General features: G+C 40.2%; 3 protein-coding genes across 3 annotated transcripts in view; 1 reads left to right on the forward strand and 2 right to left on the reverse strand.

Annotated features, from left to right (window-relative positions):
* Positions 1-2,975, reverse strand: part of shmt1 (serine hydroxymethyltransferase 1 (soluble)) — a gene marked incomplete at its 3' end in the record, with an annotated part of 12,411 nt that extends 9,436 nt beyond the window's left edge. Inside the window, exons 1-5 of the mRNA XM_079253018.1 lie at positions 2,846-2,975; positions 2,451-2,542; positions 2,001-2,105; positions 709-830; positions 405-556 (exon numbers count right to left, since the gene is read on the reverse strand). Of these exons, the coding sequence (XP_079109144.1) occupies positions 405-556; positions 709-830; positions 2,001-2,105; positions 2,451-2,542; positions 2,846-2,858 (484 nt within the window). The 5' untranslated portion in view covers positions 2,859-2,975. The remainder of the gene's footprint in view (positions 1-404; positions 557-708; positions 831-2,000; positions 2,106-2,450; positions 2,543-2,845) is intronic.
* Positions 2,976-3,373: 398 nt separating this feature from the next.
* On the forward strand, positions 3,374-6,243 carry bud31 (BUD31 homolog). The gene is made up of 4 exons (XM_079252398.1): positions 3,374-3,565; positions 4,765-4,887; positions 5,427-5,593; positions 5,715-6,243. The coding sequence occupies exons 1-4, from the start codon at positions 3,472-3,474 to the stop codon at positions 5,763-5,765; spliced, it is 435 nt and encodes a 144-aa protein (XP_079108524.1). The 5' UTR covers positions 3,374-3,471; the 3' UTR covers positions 5,766-6,243.
* A 6,308-nt stretch (positions 6,244-12,551) lies between these two features.
* smcr8a (Smith-Magenis syndrome chromosome region, candidate 8a) lies at positions 12,552-21,796 on the reverse strand (the record flags this gene model as incomplete). Its single annotated transcript, XM_079252519.1, has 3 exons — positions 21,180-21,796; positions 18,910-20,640; positions 12,552-13,011 (listed from the first exon to the last, which is right to left on the reverse strand). The coding sequence occupies exons 1-3, from the start codon at positions 21,779-21,781 to the stop codon at positions 12,552-12,554; spliced, it is 2,793 nt and encodes a 930-aa protein (XP_079108645.1). The 5' UTR covers positions 21,782-21,796.
* Between the last annotated feature and the right edge of the window lie 927 nt (positions 21,797-22,723).

Here is a 22,723-nt window from a genome sequence, read left to right on the forward strand (position 1 = left end):
TCGGTCATCCGGGAGGGGCTCAGAGTAGAGCTGCTGCTCCTCCGCATCGAGAGGAACCAGTTGAGGTGGCTCGGGCATCTGGTCAGGATGCCTCCTGGACGCCTCCCTGGTGAGGTGTTCCAGGCCCGTCCCTTTGGGAGGAGACCCCGGGGAAGACCCAGGACACGCTGGAGGGATTATATCTCTTGGTTGGCCTGGGAACGCCTCGGGATCCCCCGCAGAGTTGGCAAATGTGGCTGGGGAGAGGGAAGTCTGGGCTTCCCTGCTTAGGCTGCTGCCCCCGCAACCCGACCCCGGATAAGCGGCACGAAGACGAGACATACACACACACACACACACACACTACCTAAGAGTAAATCTAAGATTGTCACGTTCATTATAAAAATCTGGCTCAGGCTACTCACCTTTCTTCTCCTCTTCTTTCTTTTTTGCTGCCTCCTCTCTCTGTTTTCTGATAATGGCGAGACGTGCAAGGTCAGCCTTGGCCTGGTCGGTCTTTCCCGCCAAGTGCATTTTCATGTAACGCTCTTTTGCTTTCTGCTTCTCAATTTCCTCTCTGTGCAAGGGTGTGCGAGAAAATGACACGTGGAAAGTCATTAATAAACTATTTGTGACAGAGAAAATAATTCTTCAAATAAATTGCACACTGCAGTTAAATGCAGCTCCTAGTTAATACTGCTACAACAAGCTCTGGCTGAAAACACACACCTCTCTCTCCTTGATAATTGCCGTGGCTCATCCAGCTCAATCTGCGTCACCTTCTTGGACTTTTGACCCACTCTGTTGGGGTTCTCGATTTCTATCAAGCCCTCCACGCCACCTCTCTTTCTCTGCAAAAAGATTACAGCCGCTCACATTGTATCAGGCAAGCACTGAAATGACAACATTAATAAGAAATGGCCAAGAAAGCAACAAAATGCTCTACATGTGCCTATTACATATCACCATACTAAATATGATTAACTCCATCAAGGTGGAGGTCATGTGTTATGGAGTTGATTTGTCTGTCTGTTTGCAACATAGCAACACGCAGCAATTCAGGTTTTTAATGTATCCCCGCTTCAACACACCTGACCCAAATTAAACAGATCCAACCATGAAGCTCTGAACAATGACTCATTCATTTGAGTCAGGTGTGTTGGTGCAGGGACACAATGAAAACTTGTAGAACTGTGGAGTGGAACAGCTCTGCATTAGAACTTCTAACTCAAAAATAAAGCCCAAATCATTGGCCAAAAAAAAATAAAATAAAATACAATGGGTTGGCAGATGTCTGTGCTCTTTGAGGGCTCGTCCACACGTAGTAGGCTTTCATACAAAACAAAGATATTTTTCTCCAATGTGGCCCGTCAACCACACAAAAACACTGATTTATGCTATCAAAAACGATTCTTTAAAAAACCCACGACAAAAGTGAAGATTTGTGAATACTCCTTTTGCACATCAACATGTGGACATATATAACCAAGGTTTTAGATTCTGAAACGTCACTGTCTGCGACAAAATGAGCATGACGTAACATGTGTGACCTTAGTTTTCAACAGCATGGGCGTACTCAAAACTGTGTTGGCTTTGTCTGTGGTCCAGATGCTTTATGTTTGCTGGTCTTTACACAACCGTCAGTACCACTCCACATAGATGACCAAAGGCGAAGGATGAGATTAAGGACAGTTATTTTCCGCCACCTAACAATATAATGTTTGAGGCATGTTTTGTGGAAGTTACACCATGAGACAGAAGGTTATTCTAATTGGCTAGGATTAATGGTGCTACTGCTGCCTAAAAGATTGATATGTTTTTTTTAATGTGCTTAACAATGCAGTTATGCGGATAAGTGTGAGTGGATATGTTTTGAAAAACTGCTTGGACCTGTTTTACTGGACGGAGGGGGGAAGATATTCAACTTCACAAAAACCCGGCTACATGTGTGCATGGTCCAAGTTTTTACTTAGGATAAACTGTGTATGTGCAATTGAGAAAAGGTGTGACACAAATACTACCTGGGAATCCTCATCATCACTTTCTTCTGAACCCGATCCTGGTAGCTTCTCCTCCACTACGTCTTTCTGTCCTGCTCCTTCTTCCTCACCCTCTTCTTGTTCATGCTAGAACATTTATATGACAACATATATGACACATAGCATGCAGACCACACACAGAGAAAATTGTCAAAGGCATCAGAGCTTTTACACACAAGTGTAATTGGTCACACATACAAACATCGAATTTCGTCACAAATCCATCCATTTAAAACACTGACAGCTGCTTTCAATAAACATTTCCTTTCCTGAGTGGGTGAATGATTAGAAAGGCAATCTACGTTTGCTTGCTTTCATAATGTCTGTTTATAATCTTTCAGAATAACTCCTGTAAAATCAAACATTAGCAGTAATCATGAGACAAAAATCTGCTGCATTATGAGGAACACATGCCCAGCCTTTGCCACCAACCTTTTTCCTCTCCTTTTCTGCCTTCATTTGAGCGTCAATCTCTTCAGGGCTCGTGTACGTCCGCATGCGACCCTTGTGGCCACCTTTCTTACCTAAACAATAATAAAGATTTAAAGGATAGTCATAATACAATCAGATCTAAGGACACTTTGTAAATAAGAGTTAGTAAACAGCAAAAACATAGATGTCTAAAGAAGTAGATCAGTCTGAAAACATACTGTCAGCACTGTTTTGACGTTTTATTTTTTATTTTATGCACAATAATTGAATCTGACAGTGTGTACAACAACAACATGACGACAGGGTCGTTACCTGTTGTCCACTGACTCACAACCGGCTAACAGACATAGCAAAACTGATTTCAACACACTAACAAATTTAATCGATTTTCTTACCTCCTTTTGGCATTTTGGCCAACTAAGTTTTAGTTAAAAATGTTCTAATAAGTGAATGCAGAATAAAATCATATGTAAAGGTGGCAACACAAGCTCACAGCTGGCTAAACTCAGAATCACGTAGAACAGCATATACTTGGCTGGGTCGTCGTAGAATGTGCCTGTCGAAAAAATTCCGGTTTAACACAATTACCAAATATCTGGGGAAAATATTTACTCCAAAAAAATAACTAGTCATAAATACAATACAAAGAAAAGAACTTTTAAATATATGAATATTTATTATGACCCGTAAAATCAAATGGCTACATTTATGTTAAGGCGAAATACAAGCGCGCTAAAGTGATGCAATATGTCAAGGCTATTTTTTCCGTTGCAAACGCATTCATTTTTTCTACGAAACTAAAATATTCATATACACTTTTAAATAGAGATAAGAATTTTAAATTTCTTTCACATATAAAATGAAAGTGTATGTCGTGAGGTAATTGGAAAGATAAAATAAAATAAAATAAAATAAAAAACTTTTCCTCCTCCACATCAGTGACGTCAAATTTGCGCGCTGTGAAAGGCTTTCTGTGGAACACTTGAAGCTTTTGTTAAGATTTTTACTCTTCTGCACAAACATGCCTAAAGTAAAAAGGAGCAGAAAACCACCACCAGACGGATGGGAACTAATTGAGCCCACTTTGGACGAGCTAGATCAGAAAATGAGAGAAGGTAAGCCTATAGAAGTTATCTTCCAGATCCTCGTCACAACATCGCCGTCGGGCAGAAAGCTCCTTACATGCTGGTTTCTGTAGCTTATAAAAACTGATCCACACCTGTTTTTATGTTATTATTTAATAGCTGGTGTCTATCAAAATTGTTTGCTGCACATAGAGCAACGACGTGAAGCTCCTCATCACCGATTTTATATGTCAGCGACTATATGGTAGCGTCGTTGTTGAGTAATATATAAATGTATGTTCAATCAACATTTGTGTGCATTAAGATTATTATTCCCCCTCTACCGTCTGTAACCTTCATTTATGTAGAAGTATGCAAATAGATAGTGGCTTCATATCCACTTTATTTTAAATAAAGGAAGGAAATCAAAACGTTTTTGTGTTTACAGTTGTGTTCATACGTATTCATTGAAAAAAAGGCTGAATTTACAACAGTCACTCAAATAACTGGAGACTTAAAAAAGGAACAATAACTAAAGAAATTGGCAAAAAATATAATTTGGTAATATAAGACACTTTTTTTTTCATTTAATTGAGTTGAAGAAAGAGAGAGAGAAAAAGAAAAGAAAAAAAATGGTCCTGGGCAAATTAGAGCACTTTTCTGTTGAACAGTGGGACGAAATACCTGTCAACAGGTGCAGAAGTCTGACTGAGAGGAACAGAAAACACCTGACTGTAGCGGAAACATTAAAGGATTGTTCAACAAAATATTAGTTTATCAGTGATGTAATAAATTATCTTAATTGTTTGATTTTTTTTAGGAAAATATTTCTATTGAACCAGAATTAGAAAATAATGTGATGATTTTAATAAAATTTTTATTTATTATTACGTTAGTCAATTTCAGCTCATTTTACAGGCAGCTGTTTTTTTTTCCCGTCTTTAATGAAAGGGTATGAATAATTATGAGCACAACCGTATGTTTGTTGCAGTCTGAAGTCTGATCACTGTTCTGAAAAGGATTGTCAAAGTGTTTAAAGTCAGCCTTTTCCCAATAAAATGAAATCCAGACATATGTAATTTTAATGACTGATCAAATCATTGAAAATGGTTTTTAGATTACTGAATTTCAGTAAAAGTACTTATAAAATTCTACTTCCATAAAACACAACTTTTTATTTAGAAGTGGCATCACTGTTCTCATCAATATCTGCTCAATTGGAAGTTTCCTGGTTTTTCCATGTGTTCCAGCTGAAACAGAGCCTCACGAAGGGAAGCGAAAGGTCGAGTCACTTTGGCCAATTTTCAGGCTACATCATCAACGCAGTCGGTACATCTTTGATCTCTTCTACAAACGGAAAGCCATCAGCAGAGGTAGACGGAGCCAGATGAAATGTTTAATTTTGCTTTTCTTCAGTCTTTTTTTTTTTTAATTTTTTTTTTTTTAAATCAGTCTTCATCTGGAGTTTTCAAAGTCTAACTCTTTGACAAATGAGCAATACTTTCTGATTTCTGTAATCTATATCCAAGCCCTTGTTGAAGTGGTTTGTAGGTTTGGGCTAACATGTTTATTGACAGAATTTTTTTATTTCCTGCACACAACTGTCAGAGGTGTAGAAAGTAGAAGTAGAAAGTAGAAGTCCTGTCTGGCAGCTTTTTCCAACCAGTCACTGAACCAGTTGCATTTATTTAGCTTATCTCTACAGCAAGGTAGATGAGCCTGTTAGTAAAAACTCCTGTTCTGAATGCACTGGTAGATCCAAAAACATGGCAGGACTTCTACTTTTTTTTTTTTTTTTTAATTAACATCTACTTCTACTTTATACACCTCTGATGACTATATGTTCTTAAACAAATCCCAAAAATGATAATTGTTGAACCCAAATATGTCATTACTGTCTGTTTCCTGACAGAGTTATATGACTACTGTATAAAGGAAGGTTATGCAGACAAGAACCTGATTGCCAAGTGGAAGAAGCAGGGCTACGAGAACCTGTGCTGCCTGCGCTGCATCCAAACACGAGACACCAACTTTGGAACAAACTGCATCTGCAGAGTCCCCAAAAGCAAGCTGGAAGTTGTAAGTCTGACCAAATTCCAGCTATTTTGTACTGATATAAACAATTAAACCAGTTGTCACTTAGATGTTTATAGTGATAAGAGGCTTCAGATTAAATGAGAAAAATCTGTTTTCTCTGCAGGGAAGAATCATTGAATGCACCCACTGTGGATGCAGAGGATGCTCTGGCTAACCTGCATGTTGGACTTGCTGCTTTTTTTTTTCTTTTAGTTGGACATCAAGGCTCATCCAGCCTGTTGGCATATAACCCTTAAGTAATTGTTTTTATTTCATTCATCTGCATCAGAAGCATTTATTTACCATCATCCTCAGCTGCCCACATAAGGGATCAATATTTTTAATTTAATTCCATGTTTAAACTTGAGAGAACAACAAAGAATATCTGAAAGGGGCCATACTGTCTTAACATTAGTACACATGTGTGTTCATGAGTGTGTTTTTACTAACAACCACAACCCTTAACTCTCAAAATTCAAGTAGATGGTAAAGATGAGTTGTTTCTGGATCAGGCCTGCCATTCCAGCTACTTAATGTGAGGGTCTGTGTACTACCTCTCAGTTAAAGTGGGTTAGAAATATTTTTTTCTTGTTAGATTTTCCAACATTGGTATTGTATCGTGATTATAATAAAAGCATTTCAGATTGGCTGTAGATGTCGACCATTTTTATGCTATGAAATGTTTTACTAGAAGGCTAAAGAGCTCATCTGGCTGAATATTTTTTTTTTGTCCTTTTTTATTTTTTTCTGCCACAGTCAAAGTGGCTTGAAGGGCAGATGTTCCTATTGGGTTATTTTAACATGTACTATTTTCAGTGTTCTACTTTTGGGGGGTGTGTTGCGTGAAGTGTTAATTTGTAATGGACTAGCGACCAGAGTGTACCATGCTTCTTACTCAAAGATTGCTGGGACAGGGTCCAGCTTCCCGCGACCATTGATTTCATAAATGGTTAAAAAAAAAAGAATAGATGGTGTTAATTTGTTCAGTGTTTAAAATTACATCTGTCTGCACCAAGAGGGGTTTATTATGTTGTGATTTCTTTTACTGAACATTTGCTCAGGTGGCAAATTTTAGCCAAACTTAAAACTATTTTGCCGTGAAAGAGGATCACTGGACTTTTAACTATGTTTACGCTGATCAAAATTTTTAAATAAATTCACCCAAATAGATAAATAATAAGAAAAGCACTCAGAAAGTGAAAACCTCTGCCAAGGGCCGCAGTTCTCCGTATTTAATCCTTTAAAAGAAATAACTGGATCCAAATGGTGATCCGGATCATCACCTAAATTAAATTAGTTCTTCCTTTTCACATTTCCAACAAGTCCTGAAAATTTCATGAAAATCCATCCATAACTTTTTGAGTTATCTTGAACACGAACATAACCGCTGGTAAAAACATAACCTCCTAGGTGGAGGTAAAAATCAATGATTCCTGATGAGAAATATAGAAAAACATTAAATGGGACATCTGCACTGGTGCTTGGTGACAACGATGAGGGAAAATCTCAAGCAAGAAAGTTTAGTAAATTTAAAATATATCTTTTTAGAAGCAACTAAAGTTGTTTTCTGCAGGAATTTAGGTAGCAGGTGAGGTTAAATCATGGCTCCTACATATATTTAAATCCATATGCTGCTGTATCTTTTAACATAGAGATGAGATGAGACCACATCGCAGTATAGAGTCGTTTCTGACCTTTAGTATTCACGCAGAGAGAGAGTACTGCTTACACGTGTGCACTGGACAGACAGTAAAATGTAATGAGTTATTTTAGCCTGTTCTACTTGTCAGTTATAAACCTTACTTCCCCAAATGTGACCTTAAATATCATCGGATTATCTTGTGTCGATAACGAATCATGTCCGGTATCCAATCGGTGACAAAGTGGTCATGCCTCATCTGTATTCAGTCACTTGATGAGTTCAGAGACGGCACATGCAAGCACAACCTTATCGCATCTTTACAACATGGTGGTGAGGAGCGGCACCATGATTTCAGTCTATTTCATTACGTTTGAGCCAGAATTGTTTATCATTGATGCAACAATCACATCTCAATTATATCATTAGTTTAAAAAAAAAAAGTGAGTTTATCAATTTATAAACAGAATCTTAACAAAAAGTGAAATATCAAGAGTAAAGTCCAACGACACACAACCAGTTGTGTAACAAATTGATGAAAGAAGAGTTAACAGTCAATCATTTTGAATGACCCGGTGACGGACCTGATCTGAGTCCAACAGAAGTGTTTTACAAAGACCTGAAGGGAGTAGTTTGAGTAAGAAACCCCCCAAACATTGCAGAGTTGGAGCTGTTCTGTAAGTGTAAGAAAATGCTTTGAAGCTCACATACTAGGCTGATCGGTTATTACTGTGGCTGCTTTTTGGGACATCACATCAGATACTGAAAGGAAGGGTCCAGATACTTTTACCACTTTTATTAACGTAATATTTGTGGGTTTGAATCAGGAGGGGGACTAAGGCAAGCTTGGTTCACTCAAAAAGCAGATTAGCTCTTCTGACAACATTCACTTGAGACTTTAAAGGTTTTTTTTATGTTCATTTTCAGGTTATATCTAATGGTATTTTACATGGGATTTGTGTTTCTTAAATTAAAACAACATTAATTTGTCCACATTGTATGTTTATTTATTTAGTATGTTAAACTTCCAAATGAGCCAATATGTCATTTTTTCAACACTGTGGGCAGCAGGATTGTGTGTTTGTTCTGGGTTGTGCACCACCTGAATATCAACCTCCTTATTTGCTTCTTTTGTGGTTGTTAAACAACCTTTGCATTCTTATAGGAGATTCTATTTGCTGAATACAGGGGTGACAAAATGATTTAGACTGTAATCCTGTTTTTGACTGTGTCGCCATGCATATGCACATGTGAAGTCACAATACATCCCCAAACTCCCCCACAGACCCAGGTGTAATTCAAGCCCTGGTAATAATGCATAGTTTTCCCAAAAGAACAAAATAATATACATTGTCTGCCGTCTCTTAATCATGGCAACTAATTAAATTTTAGTGATATTTATGCTAAAAATGGTCAAATTCCTGCAAATGCTTCAAGAAACTTTGTCAATTAAAACGTGAATATTTTCCATCTATTTGGTTGTATGTTACACTTAAGAGTGAAGTAGGAAAGGAAAGGTAGGAAGGAAAAGTAGGAAGGAAAAAAAAAGGGCATAGAAATGACTTCCAATGCCAAGCACAATTGTGAATGTACGATGGCCGTCAGTCAATAGACAGGACTTGTTTTAATGATTTGATGTCTAACGTCGGTCTTCCAGGGATGATGTTTGCTGCTGCAGCACACCTGAATCAGTTTGATGGGCCAACATAATTGGGCACAACTTGACAACAAGCTGCTGAGGAGTGTCATTTAATTTGAATCAGGTTTGTTGGATCAGGGAGACAACTAAACCCTGCAGGATTCCAGCCCTAGAGGACCAGAGCGAGACACCCATGGTTTTATCTGTGTGTGAATCTCAGCAATCTCTAACAACCCATTCATTTGATTCAGGTGTACTGGAGGAAGGTTGCATTTAAAAGTTGCAGGATAGTAGATCATGAGGACTGAACTTGGATACCCTTGTTTGATGTGTTTTTGTTTGTTTTTTAGAACAGGGTTCTCCAACTCCGACCCTCAATGGCTAATATTATGCAGGTTTCAGTGTTTCCTGGTAGCAACAACACACCTGACCCAAATCAATGGCTCATTAACAAGTAGGTGCAGAAGATGACAAGTTGGTGGAGGACCCAGTAAGATGAAGTGTGGCATCGTGGTCAGCTCTGTGAGAAGGTTGCTGGTTCGATCCCCGGCTGGGGAAGGTTTGAACAGAGGCTTTTGTGTGAAGTTTGCAGGTTCTCCTTGTGTATGTGTGGTCCTCTCTGTCTGGGTACCTTGGATTTCTCCCAAACCTTAATACATGTATGTTTGGTTAATTGATCACTTTTCACGTGGAAGTCGCTTTGGATAAAAGCATCTGCCAAATAACTTAAGTCTGTTGTTCCAACCAGGGAAACATGGTGCCACAAATATGGCAGCTACCATTTATATGGAAATGGTGTATAAACAATTCTAAACAAATGTAACATTTTGAGTTTTTTTTAGTAAATTAAATACCAATCAAAATAATTTTAAATGATTTATCTGTTATTGACCTTTTGTTACAAGCTGCACCTTTAATAAACACTACAATCTAGTCTAATTCTAATAATATGGTTATTCAAATGGATTTTTAAAAAAAATATTCAAGTAATTTAAACAAGCATTAATATACAGTCATTTACTTTAATTTTTTCAAAATTAATTTAATTCAATAATTAATTCGGAGTTCATCTTTGACTTACATACTGATTAAAATTGCAAAGTTACAAAATTTGTTGCACTTTAATAATTTCACTCGTAAATGACAAAGTAATTCAAACCATTAATCATTTTTCATGACATTGTTTCTGCTCTGCACCAGCCACGTTGTTGACCTCATTATTACGTTTTCTTTTCATTTAACCCACATATTTCACATAATGCTGGTAAAATATTCCCAAGGAGACGTATCACTGTGGGACTGTTTCAGAAACTTGATTGGATTATGCAACTTTGCTGTATTTAATGACAAAATCTGCCACCATCGTTATGCTTGATGCGTTTGCAATGTGGTACATTATAAACGTTTTGTTTGTTTCCAGATCCCATCTGTTCTCCAAGACAAACAGGACTGAGAATTTTATCCAGTCACATCTCATAAGTGATGCATGAACTTTATCACTGCTGCTCCACAACCAGCAGCTTTTGCTGATCTTCACTAATATCAAACTTTCAGGTTGACTTTTCCGACATTAAACACTGAGGTGAGCTCGTTCACACCGCAAACGGCACCGTGGGGCGCCCACGCGCGGTTCCTGCATGTTCCTCCCGAAACCGATCATATTGTTGCAGACTTGTTTTCACATCACCACTTTTCTTCTGCTGCTCCAGCAGGGCCATTAGGTGTGTTCACAGAGGAGCATTTATTATTCATGACACCTAAAACACATCCGTCATCGTTGAGACACACCGCCACGAGACTTGTTTTTTTTTTTTATGTTTAATGACGATCACGCGGCGTGTCACATCAAAATTCAACCTTTCCCCATAAGATGATTATAATCAACACATGAAAGCAATGGAACATTCAGATCGTGCTTTATTAAAATCACTGGTAATGGCACTGTGCTCACTGGCTGAAATGGGAACAGTGCGACCCCCCACTGAAGATGAGACTCAAAATGCAGACACGATACGGCAACATAAGGACACTCTGTGACAAACATGTTAAACACACCGGTATGGCTTCAGATTACATTCACTTTTAGCATTAGATGGAAAAATAGCCTAAAAAGAAGCGTGACACGTGCAGCTATGATATTCACAAAGCTCAAGTTGCACCAAACCGAAGATGGAATGAAGTTAAAAGTGTCAGGTTGTTGTTAAAAAGCTTTGTTCAGCCACGATCCCACTTTATTTCTCTTTACAGCTAAATTCTGACTACGCAGACTCATCTTTTGGTCGTTTCACTGGCCAAAAAGACAGAATAAAAAACAAACAAAAAGATTCTGGGTGTGCAGATCATGATGGTCTTTTTAAAAAAAAAAAAAAACAAAACAAAAAACTCCCCAAAACATCAAATAGTACACAGAAAAGGCTGGGGGTGGGATAGGGAGGATTGTTCATAGTACATACCTGGCAAAATATTATTAAATAAAGGATAAACTGACCTAATCTGACTCAGTTTTTGCTTGTAATGGCCGATAAATAAATTATGTTGGTAATAAAAGAGCATAAAAACAAACCAGTCAGTTCATTTTGACAACATTACTGTAACATCAAGAGATCACCCTGGCACAAGACTGTCTCATGCTGACACCACAACACTCTTACGCAACTTTAAAACAGAGACATTCAATACATTTAGATTAAGTAGCTTTAAAATCAGCCTCGTCTATGTGAGTGATTTCCTTGAAAATGCCCACTGGCGGCGAGACTTTGGAGGCGTTATCACATGGAACCAGCGGGATTAACTTCAGATTGTGAGGATGTCTTCTGCGTTCACTAAGAAATCAAGTCTGCCCAGTTAAAAATCTGCAATTGTCTTCAATATTTGGAACAAAACAAACATTCATCCGTATTTTAGTTTGTCTTTTTTGCAGGTATGTGTGCTAAAATTCACACATAAACATAAGAAGAATTCATTTCAGAGATTTGGACAGATGGAAGATAGTTTTTTAAAGGCTTGTCACAAAAACCAGCTGTTAACCAGCCTGTGCGGCGCTGATAGTTTTTCCGTGGACAGACGTTAGTTCTTGACAGGCAGAAAATTTCTGCATACGTGGGTTTGTTACAGTGATACTGGGAAAGAAAAAACATGTTTACGTAAAGTTTGGATGATGTCAAACGGACAAACTGCTCGGTGACTGGAAGGTGTTAACACAGAGCAAACACTGAACCTGTTAGCAAGCTGACTGGAGCCAAACCAACACACACACACACATACACACAAGCATAGCCAATGGAGCTGGAGAGATGCAAATATGTGCATGTGTTGAGGAGTCAACTTCAAACATGCCAGCAAAATTGGCATTTTCAACAAAAAGCACATTTTTACAGGATAACCAGCAGAGCCAGCATTCATCTGCTGTGTAATGTGTGTTTGAGAGAGACTGTCAACAAACTTGGGATCAAATACAGATAAGTAAACTACTCAGAGACATTCAGAGCTCAGTGTGTCTCCTTTCTCCCTGCAAGCAGAGGAAAGAGCAAGATTAAACACAGATAAAACAATAACCAGTGCTGTGAGTTTGATTTTATCAAGATCACTTTTGGTCCAGAAGAAAAAAAAACCCACAAAGTTTTATGGATGATTTCTGTTAAAATGTGTGTAAGAATCCTCCTTTGTCTCCTCTCAGCGTGATTTTAGATTTTGTATAAAACGCTGGTGGTGTAGCTGAAACTAAAACAAGGTGAGGCTGTGCCTCCGCCGTCTGCAGGCTGCAGGTACTGCTGGGTGACCAGCTGGCTGAGGTGTACCAGTATCTGGCTGTCGTCCTCGTCCAGCCCCAGCTGCTCCTGCAGGAAGCAACGGCGTCTGCCATCGACGACTTCAAGCCCTTCTGTTGAGCTGACCGGCAGGTGGAGGTGGTGGGTGAAGGTGAGCAAGAAGGCCTTGGCTGCCAGGCGACAGAGATGGCTCTGTAAGTGGAGGAAGTAGGTGGAGCCGCGGCGGATGTAGGTGCGGTGGTCGGATATGTTGGCGAGGAGCTGGCCACGATAAGGCGGGCAGCGTAAAGTCTTCTGGTCAGCATCTAGGATGGAGATGTAGCGGCTGTATCGAGACAGCGAGTAAAGCATGCTGGCGCCCACGGGAGATGCAACTCTGTGGAAAACAGAAAATAACTTTTTAATTATAGTGAAAGACAACAAAAGTTTAAATGCAAAGTCGCCATCTGCAGTCAACTTTTCTGCATTAATACTAAATAATATCACACAAATATAAATAAGTCTCGCTGAGAGCACTAAAATGAGCTCGAACCACTGCAGGGCTGGGCTTTGTTGCTGATCACAGTCTGGGGGGTCATTGCAATCTTAGGTCCGGCTCATTAGATGTCAATTTTATTCTCCAAAGACATCTTGAACACCGACTGGTGTGACTGCAATTAGGCCTGTCGCAATAAGCAATAAGTCAATTAATTGCACGATAAGAAAAAAATGCACACAATAAGTTTGCCAGACGCAATACTTTTCATTTGTCCTTCTTTTCTCCGCATCTGTTTTAAGACAATATTAACTAAACATAGCAATACAACAAGCTTCCATCTGCACTTAAAACACAATCCTCAGGCAGTATGAATCGCCTCGATGAACATACATGGTACAAACGGCATTTCCACAACTTTACAATGACATGAAAATGAAAAATACTGAAGGTGATCAAAGAATTTCAGTTTTACCATTCCACCTCTGGTCAAGTCCAAACATGTCCCCTTATATATGAGCTTTGCCATAGACTATGTAACTGTGTTACATTGTGTTTATTCTATTCTATTCTATAGTCAATTAGCAGACGCTTTTATCCAAAGCGACTTACATATGAGTGAGAACAACACAAGCACAAAATCAAACAGCAGAGGACATCGTAGGAAGATGCTAGTAGACTGTACACTTGGATGCAGATCCTTGCATGAAGTGCTACAGGTTTTTTGTTTTGTTTTGTTTTTTTGTTTACTCCCTTCCCACCATATAATGTCACCTATGTTACAATACAAAGAATTAATATCATAAAGTTTGTTGCAAAGAACTGGGCTAAGTTCTTCAACTTTCCAATAAATACAGCTATACTAAGTGTTGAAGTGCTCCTTGAAGAGCTGAGTCTTCCGCTTGCTTATAAAAGTAGACAGGGACTCTGCAGAGCGGACAGAGTTTGGGAGATCATTCCACCATCGTGGCACAACAGAGGAAGATAGTCTGGCTAGTGATTTAGTCCCACGTTGTGGTGGTAACATGAGGCGTCTTTCACTGGTGGAAAGTAGCTGTCGAGAGGGAGTGTAGGCCTGGATTAGGGAGTGAAGGTAGACGGGAGCCGTTTGAGTTATTGTTTTGTAAGCCAGAAGCAAGGCTTTGAATTTGATGCATGCTGCAACCGGAAGCCAGTGAAGAGCGATTAGCAGCGGAGTGACATGAGCTCGTTTGGGTTGGTTGAAAACCAGACGCGCTGCGGCATTCTGGATCATCTGCAGAGGTCTAACAGAGCACGCAGGCAGACCTGCCAGTAGGGAATTGCAGTAATTGATGCGAGATGACCAGAGCCTGAACCAGAAGCTGAGTCGTATGTTCTGTCAGGTACGGTCTGATTTTCTTGATGATGTGGAGAGCATATCGACAGATACAGGCAACCGAGGCAACATGGACCTTAAAGGTCAACTGGTCAACCACCATGACCCCAAGATTCCGGGCAGCAGGCGTAGGAACAAGTGTGATAGAGTCAAGCTTCACACTTAATTGCGGATGTAAGGAAGGATTGGCTGGGCAGATGATGAGCTCTGTCTTGGACAGATTGAGCTGAAGGTGGCGAGCCTTCATCCATGCCGAGATATCAGCAAGGCAAGCTGATATTCTCATTGAGACGGTTGTGTCATCCGGAGGAAAGGAGAGGAAAAGCCGAGTGTCATCAGCATAACAGTGATAGGAGAAGCCATGAGAACTTATGACTGCACCAAGTGAGGAGGTGTATAGTGAGAAGAGAAGAGGGCCGAGCACCGACCCTTGAGGCACCCCTGTTTTCAACTCATGTGAGCTGGACACTTCTCCTCACCAGGATACCCTGAAGAATTTTCCTGAGAGGTAGGACGAGAACCAGAAGAGGACAGATTCAAAGATGCCAAGCTCAGTGTGGAGAGGGGAATCTGATGGTTCACTGTGTCAAAAGCAGCAGACAGGTCCAGCAGGACCAGGACTGAGGATTGACCAGTGGATCTGGCAAGTCGGAGGGAATCAGTAACAGAAAGGAGAGCAGTTTCAGTGGAATGGCCTTGCCTAAAGCCAGACTGATATGGATCAAAAAGGTTTTCATCATGGAGGAATTGCGAAATTTGGCTGAAGACAGCACGCTCTAGTAGTTTAGATAAGACAGGCACCAGTGAGACCGGCCGGTAGTTTTCAACCTTTAGAGACTATATGTTCCATATAACCACATTGCCAAAACCCCAGGATAAATCCTGATCCGTTTTAGCAGACTGGGGATTAGATGAGCATAAACTGGTCTGCACATTGAGCTAAATGTTCTTTAGAAACTAAAGTATGTTGATCTTTGGATTGGTGTACTTGCATTATTACAGCATTATTGTTATTTTAGTTGAAAATGGTTTAAAAATGACAACAATAATTGCTTATTATCGTCTATCGCAATAATTTTTGAGACAAATAAATGCATGGCAAAATCCATTACTGTGACAGGCCTAACTGCAATAGACACTTCTACTGTATGACGGTCCATCTCAGAGAAGATGCAACTGGGACTCGGGACAAGGTTAACATGAGGCTACTGTGCGTTTAAAAAGTTTTAAGTAGGATTTGTGAATACAACTGTATACTAACACTTGACAAAGCTTTTTTATAATATTGTAATAAGTTCAATTCAACTTTATTTGTACAGCGCCACCTCACAACAATGTCATCTCAGGGCACTTACAGACAAATCAATTCAAGCCAATTTATAATAAATAGTCTAGTTAAGAGAGAAACCAACAGATTGCATCAAATCTAGACTTTAATCCAATCCCCCATCCTGAGCATGCATGAGGCGACAGTGGAAAGGAAAACTCCCTTTTAACAGGAAGGAAAAACGTCCAGCAGAACCCGGCTCAGGGAGGGCAGCCACTGCTTCGGCTGGTTGGGGTGGAGAGGACAGGAGAGACAGACTAACATGCATTGCAAGATGTTATATCAGCTTTTAATCTCTGACCGTTCTTGATGCAGAGCCATGTGAGCGATTACAAATTACAAGTGTTGATGTTTGAGTCATCCTTGGCCCTTAGTAATTCAGTAGTAATTTATTCTTTTCTACAAATATGAAAATAACCTCTTTTTTTTTTATGACATTTTAATGTTTTTGTCTTTACTGTGGAGATCTGCAAAGTACTTATCAATTAAAATATAAAAAAAAAGTTCCAGATAATCTTTAAATAAGTTATGATTTCATAAAATCCAAAAATTTGATAATGGATTCTTTTTATTTATTTATTTTTTTAAAATATTTTTTTAACAAAGAAATTTATTTTAAAAAATGTGAAGCAAAAGATCCTGATAGTGGATTTTTTTGTATTTGATTTCCCACCCTACTGCTTACCCTGGAACAGAATTGGATATTGGAAAAGAAATTCTCAGTCACCTGCTTTAGAAAAGACTTTTTTCTGGGTAATAATGGGTGCTAAGAACAAGATTTCCATATATAAATGATTATGTATCATTTATATAATATATATTCTATACATATGATTACGAGCTTGAATTAATTAAACAAATTAATCTTTATCTATTTATCTATTCATCTGGTTTGTTTAATTATAAATTAATAAGATTTTATAGTAGTAAATTAATTATAAGTACATCTGTAAAAGTGTAATATAATTGGATCAAATGCATTAAGTGTAAACAAATACAAAATATATGAAAAACCTTTGATAAACTTTAAACATAAAATTACTCATCTTAAATTATTTAGGAAGTTATAACGATAAAAATAAATTTAAAAATAAAATATTAGTTACAAAATAAAAAAAATGTCATATCACAGTAGATTTTATAAATATTTATCAATCATTACATTTATACAAATGTGATGTTGCCAGAATGCCTGGAATTATTCCTCATTGAGTTATGTTGCTTTTAGAGAAGCAGGGAAACAAAATGTGAAAGTACAAACGAACATCGGCTGTTCTTTAACTTTCAATTAGCCTCCTTTCAGACTGCTCTTACTTCAGACTGGTGTTACTGGAAATACAGAAAGAGCTCTCACTGAAACGATGCCCTTGCCGGCATTCCCACAAGCTCAAACACTGTTATGTTATTGGCCGTTCCCGTCAAAGCATGAAGTCATCCACAGTCTGATGCACTTTTTGTAAGATGTCAGAGGTGTAAATATTCAGGTTTTTTTTTTTTAATTTCCATTTACAGGAAGATTTCTGTCTGATAAATAAACACATGAACCTTTATGAACAACAGAGTTATTGGAGATGGACTTGCATATACTAACTAAAGTTCAAGAATGTTGTGTTTACTGTAGACACCACAAACTATGCACATGGGTGAGTGTGCAAGTCAAAGATTTAATCATTTTAATCCCTTATAACATTTCTTAACATTAAAAGCTCAACATTTTCCCATTTGAATGATTTGAATAGGTTTAATATCTAAGTATGAGAGGTTAGCTAAGTGCCGAAGTTTCTAAAATAAATAAATAAAAATATAGTAATTATATAATATATAATAATAAAAAAATAAAGTTTATAAATTTAAAAAGGTCAAAAAACCAAATTCACAACAAACAACTATTGAGCAGCTGGAATTTTGTAAGTTCAGACAGACGTGCTTACAAACATTTACATTTATTATTTAGAGAGAATTTATAGTAACCAATTAAACTAACCTGACTAATGTAACCTAACTAATGTGGGACGAAGCCAGAGTACCCGGGTTCTCACTCCCACGCACCACCTTTCTAACCTCCGCCCAGCCAAGACTCAAACCAACTATGCCACCGTGGATACCCAGGACTATCTGGGTATCCACGGTTATCTGTCCGTTTTCTTGTAGTATGTGGTGCTTTTAGACGTGATGCACACAGGAAGACATTTCATGATCATGAGTCCTGAGGTGTCTGTAAAGTGTGCAAAGTTCATACTGTTAGGATGTACCAGCGCCTGGTTTGTCAAATGGAGCCATCACTGAGTACATTTTAAATACATTCATTATCCTAACCACTTAGCCCAATAAAGGGTCGCGGAGAAGCTGGAGCCTATCCCAGCAGTCTTTGGGTGAAAGGCACGGTACACCCTGGACAGCTTGCCAGGGCCACACAGAGATAATCACCCTCACTCCTTCGGGCAATTTAGAGTAACCAATCAGCCATGTCTTTGGACGGTGGGAGGAAGCCGGAAAACCCCATACACGGGGAGAACATGCAGACTCCACACAGAAAGGCCACTGTTCAAGCCTCACCCCAGCCGAGAATTGAACCAGCGACCTTCTTGCTGTAAGGCCACGGTGCTAAACACGATGCCACCATGCAGCCCTATGTATCATACATGACAGTCTGAAATTCAAAAGACTGCTTTCGCTGAAGCTTCGCACAATATTGAATTTGCAGTTGTATGAACAGTCAGTATGAAAACATGTTGTGGTCTTACACAGGACCACCTTGACCAGTTTTAATGCTTAAAACTGTCATATCAAAATGGAACAGATTAAACGATTAAGCTAAACTACCCTTTTAAACAGCTAAAATATCATCTTTTTGGTAAAACCAAAAGGCAAAGCTGTTCGGACTATACTGAGCAAAAGAATAAGTACATTTATGAACAGATGTGAAGCTGAGTGTTAAATAGCTCCATAGCTGTTGTGCCTGTATGAGTCATTGAGGACTGAGTCAGACAAGATGAGTAATAGTAGAGTAAGGTGTGTTATAACAACAACTACTTTAAACAATACCATCAAACTCCTAAGTGTTTCCTTTAAGCCTTGTTAAAATGCAAACTGGAGATTTTCAGTGTCATCCTACCTTTGCAATCCAATGAGCTTCCACCTCTGCAGATCGGTAAGGTTGAAAGGACACGACAGCCAGGCTTGAACCCGCTCTCCACACTTCCCAGGGGCGGGAACAAAGAGAGCCAAAGCAGCCACCAGGCGGCGGACTCTCCCCTCATCTGCCCCGAGCACCACCAGGGTCCTGCCGCTCAGCAGACACCACAGAGCTTGCATGGCAAAGGGGTACTGACGCACAAACCTCAAGGCACCTTGACCAGCCTTTTTCCTCTGACGGAGGGTCACCACTCCCCCATAACCGAGAGGTGAGGCGGCCCGATCAGACCCAGTGGAGGCACTCATGGTGCAGTCTGATCCATCTTCCACTAAGGTACGAGAAACTGGATCTCCAATGAAGCCCACAGGAAGCTCCAGTCCAACGGCAGGACTTTCTGAGCAGGGAGAACCCACAGTGTAGTCATCCTGGAGTGGAAGAAGGGGTTGAGGCTCCTGGTTGACAACCAGGGTTTGAGAGGGTTGTGGGTGGACATCAGGGGCCGATTCTTCATAAAGGAAACCCTCTTGGGCCATACAGCATGCCGTGTCTATCGGAACCAGCAAGTCTGACTCATTCACAGCCTCACAGTCATCCTTACAAGCCTCCATTTCAGACACCACTTCCAGAAACGACACAGGCGTCTGGTCTCCTTCATCCTCCCCTGCTGTGGTCTCCATTTCTTCACTGCTACTCTCCCTCTCTGGGTCGGTATTATGGTCAGGGGTCAAGTCAGAATCAGGATCAGGTCCTTCTGACCTCATGCTAGCCAGACTCTCATGTTTTTCTGTTTGATCTGTTCCACTCTTATCACTACTAAAGCTTCCTTTTGTCTCCTCTGAGCTTTCCTGTGTTTCGAGAGTCTGGTCTGAAGGGGAGGATTCCAGATGGTTCTCCCCAAGTCCAAGCTCGCTGTCCTGAGTAGCGCTGGTCTCAGAGGCTGGATCGAGTAGACCTGGAGGTTCTTGTGCATCTAGCTCAAGAGGTTCAGGTCCTAGAATAATATGAGGTGGGTTTAAGTGTATATAATTGTCTATGGTATGGTTCACAGCACAGAATGGTCTTAATGTTCCCGATTCATCGTCATCATCATGGTCAGCAAGTTCTTCCTCAAACAGAAAGTTAACTATTCTCAGCTTCCGCCGCAGTGCCTTGTCCAGGCGGCGTGTGTGCAGGTAACAAAGGTCCCCCCGGAAACTCCTCTCCGTCTCTTTTAGTAGCGCCACAGTGGCTTCATAAAAAGTATCATCGCACAGTTCTTGAAGGGTCTTCAGGCGCTTGTCAAAACACTTGGCAGACTTTGCTTTGATCAGCTGTGGCGTGTAGGACGGCTTGCGTTTAACACACTCGTCCTCGTCCTCATCCACCCCTTCTTCGCCTCTGCCATTATCTGGCCAACTCCGCCCTCTTTCGCCTTTACCACTTCTTTCGCTGTAACTGAAAGGCTCGGCGAGCTTGGCGTATTTGTCCAGCAGCTCTTCACACTGACTCAAGCACTCGCTCATGCACCTCTGGCAGGTGACGGCGTGCGGATCCCGACGTGGCCGGCGATGGTAGGAGCTGATCTGCTTCAGCAGGTCTCTGTGTTCATAAATGCTCTTTTCAACATTTGCAAGCTCGTTGGCTTTCTCCACAGCATGAGGGGAGTACATGCTCTGCGGTCCTGCCTCTCTCTGCAGGCCCTCCTCCTGCTGCAGCACAGAGTGGGTATACCTGGGGAGAAGGAAACAGTGATGCACAGGGAAAAGAAATGTCACGGTCAGTACTTAAATATCTTGGAAAAAGCATTGAAATTTTTTCCAATTGGGATGGGAAGGCCTTTTTTTCCCACTTCCAGCAGGGTGTAATTAGCGGGATTGCAAAAACATATGCAATGTTGAACTAAACTCCAGTGAAGATGTGAAAGACTTTGTTCAATATGAAAAACTTTGTTTAATGTGTTTAAGATTTATCAAAGTGTTGAAATGTTGCAGGGAGCATTGCTGGAACAAATCCTTCATATTTAACTGTGACGTTTGCAAATAAATTCCTTTGCTCCTTGAAGTGCACAGATGAGACCAATAGTTCACAGGGAAAAGAAATGTCAGGGTCAGTACTTAAATATCTCAGCACAAGTAATCTTCTGACACTGCTCTATGTATCATCAGGAAATAAACTTGTTCCAGAAAGCTGCACCTTTATGACTTAATAGTTATGACTCCTAAAAGTAACAACAGTTAGTTAAGGTGGATAAAATATTTAGAGGCTCTTACTCCAGGTCCTGAAGTTTCCTCTGCAGCTCCTTGGCAAATGCTCTCCTGTTCCCCGCCTTCAGACACTCTGAAGCCTGTGAGAAGCGGAGGGACAGCTCTTGAAACTGAAGCATGATCTTCCTCTCATCCGCCGCAACGTACGCCATGCAGAATGGCCGCACAAAGCCCCTCGCTTCCAAGTCATAAAGGGTAAGGTGATGGACATAAGCAAACGCCCCCTCCTTTGAGTCTCCAAGCACAACCCTTGAGTCCTCAACAAAACTGAGCCTTGGATAGCCACTGCCAGGTGGGTGGCCAACAAAAGAGGCCTGGTAGTCCACCGACATGATGCGGAGGGAGAAGTAGTTAAGATCAAAGGTGCCGCAGACTTTGGGATCATCTGGGATGGTGAGGAGAGGCTGAGGGCCCACCTGCTCGGAGAACTCAGAGATGAGGATGAAGTCTTTGGTGAACTTGGCATAGGAGGTTTTAGCCCAAGGATTGGAGTTAGCGAGAGGATGGAGGGGAACCGAGAACTCCTCTGGGAGAGCCCAGGGATCCGGACTGGTCTGCCCATACTCATCCTCTTTGGTGAAAGCTACCACATCTGGGGAGCCTATCATAGTGGTGTTGCTGAGAAAGGCATGAGAAACCGCAGCACCGCATACAGTCATAAAATCCTGTCAGAGCACAACAGTGAGACAAACCCAGTCAAACTGGTCATCCTGCTTCCATTATCCACACATCACTGCTGTTAGGGATGTCAAACCAGGTGTTGTTGATCCAAAGATAAAAATGTTGAACAAAACACCTGGCTTATGCAATTTACAAAAGAAGACCAGCAATAAAATGCACATTTAAAAAAAACAATCTGCTGTGTCCCTTCAAGATATAGATCACAGCATAGGATGGTTGATATGTCATAAAAATGTAACTAAACAACTCTACGGAGATGCATCTCAGTGAATGTTAACAAAAGCAATCATGCTGCGCCAATCACGGCGTCCGAGGAGGCTTCATGCCATTAATGTTGTGCAGAAAGGAGCAAAAAATGTTTCGCATCATCAGAGCAGAGCGTCTGTCTTCCTCCTCTTCAAGTCTCTTTTGTCATGTCCATCACGTTACTGATCTCCGGACAAATGTCTTGTCCTTTGGTAAAAAGAGAAACGCCGTTTCTCTTTTTGTAGAGAGGCGCTACATCCAGAGAGAGACGCCATGTTTACCCAGCTGGACGCTGCCAGGTCAGGTGATCATTCCTCCTCCCATTCAGAAAAAAAAACACCCTAAAACTACAATTTCATAGTAATGTTGCTCAATATGCCCCAAAACGCAGCATTTCTATTGCTGTTTTAAAATGTGCAAAAGAAATATATATGTATCTTATAAACATAATTCTTAGGTGTCGATAAAACTGTTTAGTAAACACTTAAAGTCAGAGAAGCAACATTTAGAGTTTAAAGTAAAACAAAATGAAATAATAACAATAAGTTAAAATAAATAGTAAACTATTACAAAAATCCATCTGTAGATTAGCTTTTAGGGGGCAAAAGCATCAGTTCAGATAA

This window comes from Telmatherina bonti (assembly GCF_933228915.1).
Source record: "Telmatherina bonti genome assembly, chromosome: 14".
In the NCBI taxonomy this organism is placed as follows: domain Eukaryota; kingdom Metazoa; phylum Chordata; class Actinopteri; order Atheriniformes; family Telmatherinidae; genus Telmatherina; species Telmatherina bonti.

Bases quoted from the DNA above. Each gene is read 5' to 3' on its own strand.
- bud31 (XM_079252398.1), top strand. From the start codon at position 3,472: ATGCCTAAAGTAAAAAGGAGCAGAAAACCACCACCAGACGGATGGGAA. The intron at 3,566-4,764 runs GTAAGCCTATAG...CATGTGTTCCAG, and splicing joins AGATCAGAAAATGAGAGAAG to CTGAAACAGAGCCTCACGAA. The intron at 5,594-5,714 runs GTAAGTCTGACC...TTTTCTCTGCAG, and splicing joins CCAAAAGCAAGCTGGAAGTT to GGAAGAATCATTGAATGCAC.